At 54.0% G+C, this 4,058-nt stretch overlaps 1 protein-coding gene across 1 annotated transcript; it reads left to right on the top strand.

Moving 5' to 3' along the window:
* Positions 1 to 4: 4 nt before the first annotated feature.
* On the top strand, positions 5 to 3,761 carry ITPA (inosine triphosphatase (nucleoside triphosphate pyrophosphatase); the record flags this gene model as incomplete). The annotated part of the gene is made up of 6 exons (XM_010189394.1): positions 5 to 64; positions 853 to 926; positions 1,942 to 1,973; positions 2,708 to 2,823; positions 3,287 to 3,363; positions 3,641 to 3,761. Coding segments are annotated over 6 exons (480 nt in total), but the record flags the coding sequence as incomplete, so codon positions are not given.
* Positions 3,762 to 4,058: the final 297 nt, after the last annotated feature.

The raw sequence follows: 4,058 nt of genomic DNA, 5'->3' as shown, positions 1-4,058 counted from the left end.
GCCGGAGTACCAAGGGGAGCCGGATGAGATCTCCGTGCAGAAGTGCCGCGAAGCCGCCCGTCAGGTCGCTCGCCTTCTTCCCCTTTCCCGCCGGTCAGAACGGTGGTGTGGGTGCGGGGACTCTGGCGGGGCGGGAGGCAGCCAGGGTCGTCGAGGCTTCTGACCCGGCGCTGGGGAAACTCCGGGATGGGGCTGGGCCTGGGCCGGGCCTGGCCTGGCTACACTCCCATCACGCGGCTGTTTGTGGCCTGCGCTGGGTGATGGTGAATTCTTGCTGGTGATGCAGTGTTCAGGCAGCCGCGCTGCTGCTCATCTGGCCTCTTGTGTCCCTCAAGCAGCAGGAGGACATGACGGCTCCTTCAGGCAGTAGGACATGACGGCTCCTTCAGTCCAGTCCCAGCGGCTGTGGGACACTGAGTTTTCTGTCAGCTGGAGCTTCTGATCGATCACCTTCCAGAGCCGTCTCTGGGATGGGTGTCTTAAAAGAACCAAGTGAGGACTGAGACTCGAGGAGAATGCAGGCGTGCCTCCAGGACGCAGGCTTTCCCTCTCCTTGTCCCATCATTCCTGCCCCCCACGAAGGCAGGAGGTGTTCAGCTCTGCTCATTTTTCTCTATCTGACATCTTTCCTACCACATGTCAGCCGCTCCAGCCTGGTGGGGGAAAGCATGAGTTTAGTTGTGTCTGTCTGGTATGGATTCCCTCTGAGTTGAAGAACTTTGGTGCCCGGTGGATTTCTGTGATGTTCCTGTTATCGTGGAATTGTGAGAATAGGATAGAGCAAGATAATGGTGTTGGAGGCAGGGCCTTCCTCCAGGTGTAATGTTTCCATCTCTTGGGCTTTTGCTGTAGGTTCAAGGACCTGTTATAGTAGAGGATACCTGCTTGTGCTTCAACGCGCTCGGGGGACTCCCAGGACCGTACATGTGAGTAGGAGAGCACTTGCTTCACTCTTTGTGTCTTACAGTTAGAAGTGCAGGCTGGCAGGGTGTGCTTCATGGGGGATTGTCCACATGCCAGGAGCAGTAGGGTCAGGGTGGTGATTACTGGTCTGTGTTCTTGGCTTCACCCTGCACCCTGGAGGCTGGACTTGAGCTCCTTGAGCCCTGCTGTAAGTCACAGTGCAGGGTGAGGGAGACAGACCTGAATTATTGGCTCTGGCTCCTGATCTGCAGTGCCTGCTCTTGTAGCCAGCTTAGGAACCTGGCTCCAGAGCGGGCTCTGCTCATTTCAACAGGACTCTGGGATGAGTGTCCTATACGTTCCCATAGGGACTGCTGTAATCCAGCAGATAACAAGATTGATACTTTACTACAGAGCACTGGACCAGGCTGCCCAGGGAGGTTGTGGAGTCTCCTTCTCTGGAGACATTCAAGGCCAACCTGGATGCGTTCCTGTGTGACCTGGTCTGGGTGATCCTGCTCTGGCAGGGGGGTTGGACTGGATGATCTTTCAAGGTCCCTTCCAACTCCTGAGATTCTGTGATTCTGTGATACATTACAGTGTAACTCCTCTAATAAAACAGTGCCTTAGCTCCTGGGGTTAACTTTTAGTGTGATTGATTCTTCCAAACTATCTCTGCTGAGCTAAGCAGAGACAAAAGCTTTATGTGCTGAAGCTGGCACTAGAACTGGGTGTAAATGTGAACAAGTTGGGTTGAGAAATGTATTTCAGCTTGTTAGCACTCACAAGTGAGAATTGAGTTATTTATATAGACGCCGGTACTGCAGTAAATTAAATACCCTGCTGCTGTTTTCGTTGTGTCCCATTCAGTTTAAGAGCTAAGTCTGTCATTATTGGTAGATAGTCCAGAACGAGGTGATTTGACAGCATATTTAAGAGGGATTCAAAGGGCTATGAAAATGTAGGCAACAATGTCTCAAGGATGTCTGTATTACTGAGAAATAACAGCAAAAATTTATCTTTCTTCTTCCCCTTCAGAAAGTGGTTCCTGGAAAAGCTCAAACCAGAAGGTACTGCCTCCCATGTTACTGCTCTGCACGAAGCTCTGTCCTTTCCAAATGAAATGGGTCCCTGCCTATGCTGAGTCCTGCTGACTGTGCTTGCCCACCACACTGCCCATATCATAGCTGGTTCCTTTCCTGTCTGTCCAGCTCTGTCCCTTCACATTCTCTCCTTGAGCCTGTTCTGTGCCCTTCTTCATGGGATGTTGTTTCACCCAGTACCTTCAGCATCATCCCTGGATTCCCAGACTCCTGCCTCCGCAGGCTGGTGGCACGGCTTGTGGGAACTCCTTGTCTGTCATCAGTGTGACCTGGAAGTCCTGCTGCTCCCATTGGCTTCTGTGCAAGTCCCTCTCCGCTAACGCTCACCTCCTGTGGTGTACAGTGACTGCCTTTGATCCTGCGGTTGAGAGCGTGACTGCAGATCCCACACTAGTGTCACAGTCATTAATCACTCTCAGAGTGGGCTTTAATCCTTTCTGGTGCCACATGCTCATTTGCTTCCACTCCCAAATTAGTAGTGGGGCCCTGCAGCTCACGCTGTGTTAGATCTGAGTTGCTGGCTTCAGTCATACGAGGGACCCAGCCAAGAGTGTCCTTGTGCCTGAGCTTTGTCACCTCCAGTAGTTCTTCCTCTCCCTTGTGGACAGAAATGCAGGATGCTTCTTCCATCCATCTCTAGGTGGGTGTGTTGGGCTCCAAGGGAAAGGCACTAACGCCAGGATCCTTTCTGTGTTGCTCAGGCCTGTACAAGCTGCTGGCTGGGTTTGAAGACAAATCTGCCTATGCTCTCTGTACCTTTGCATTCAGTACTGGAAACCCAGAGGAGCCCGTGAAGCTGTTCAAAGGCCAGACTCATGTAGGTGGTGTGCCTGGGGAAGGGAACGTGCCTAGGTGGAGGGTTGTCACGTGAATTTTGTAACAGCACTGGCTCAGTTGATGGCAATTTTAGCAGCTCCTGGGTCGCTGAATGCCCTCGGAGCTTGTTGGGAACAGCCAGAGGGGGAGCACAGTGGTGGACACTGAATGCTGCAGCCCTTTTGCCCAGCTCTATGTACCCTATGCTTTTGTACATCACCTTGGGCTCTTCAGCCCCCTTGTCTCCCTCTGGCAGGGTTGTAATGCAGGGCAGTGTGATGGAGCACTGAGTTTGGGGTCGCTGATTTTGGTCATGTCCTGAGGAGGTGCTGGGAAAGAGCTCAGCACCACGCACCAAGCCTGTGGCTGTCACAGCGTGGGCTGTAGCTGTGTGTAGCTCTGCAGTCTGTGTGTGGAGCACTGCGAAACCATGGCTTACAGGGCTTTTTGCTTTCTCATGGTAGGGGCTGATAGTGGAGCCTAGAGGCCCTCGAGATTTTGGCTGGGATCCCTGCTTTCAGCCGGATGGCTACAGCCAAACGTAAGTGGTGTTTTACCTACAGCTCTTTACGTGAGGAAAGCTGGGGCCGAGGTTATGTATGGAGAGGAAACTGCTTACAGAAGGGTGGGAGGGAGAAAACACCCTCCTGGATCTGAACGTGGTGGGTTACGGGAACCCCCAGGTCAGGCTGGAGTGGCACTACACCTGTCTGCTGTCACAGCAGGGTGACAGCGAGCAGAGGGGGAGCTCCTGGTGACTGGGGGACATGCGCTGCAACATCTCTCCAGCTGAGACTTATAGTTTCTCTCCCCTCCAGCTATGCTGAGCTGCCCAAGGCAGTGAAGAACTCGATCTCGCACCGTTACAGAGCGCTGAGCGAGCTCTCTGCCTTCTTCCTTCAGAGCCACTCGGCAGAGCCGCACTCGGGTCCCAGTTAGCCCCCGCAGCCTGCGGGCGCCCCGCGTTGTCCCTGTCCCATATCGCCCTGGGAGAGCTCTGCTCTGCTGCGGGCTACCATTAAAGCTGCTCCTTTTGAAGCCACTGGTACCTTTTTCTCCCGCTGTTTTTGTTGCTTCAGAAGCGCTGCAGAGCCCAGCAGGTCCACATTACTTCAGCAGCACGTCGGTGCCTCAGCGGGGGGTTTGCAGGGGCCGCTGGGTTTAGGACGGCTCCGGCTCGGCCTGATCCTTTCCTGGGGAAACGGCAGAGAGCTGGGTAGTGCAGAGCACCGAGTC

Source organism: Mesitornis unicolor, unplaced genomic scaffold (genome assembly GCF_000695765.1).
Source record: "Mesitornis unicolor isolate BGI_N332 unplaced genomic scaffold, ASM69576v1 scaffold44347, whole genome shotgun sequence".
Classification (NCBI taxonomy): domain Eukaryota; kingdom Metazoa; phylum Chordata; class Aves; order Mesitornithiformes; family Mesitornithidae; genus Mesitornis; species Mesitornis unicolor.
Note: the sequence above shows the minus strand (reverse complement) of the source record. Positions and strands in the feature narration are given on the sequence as shown.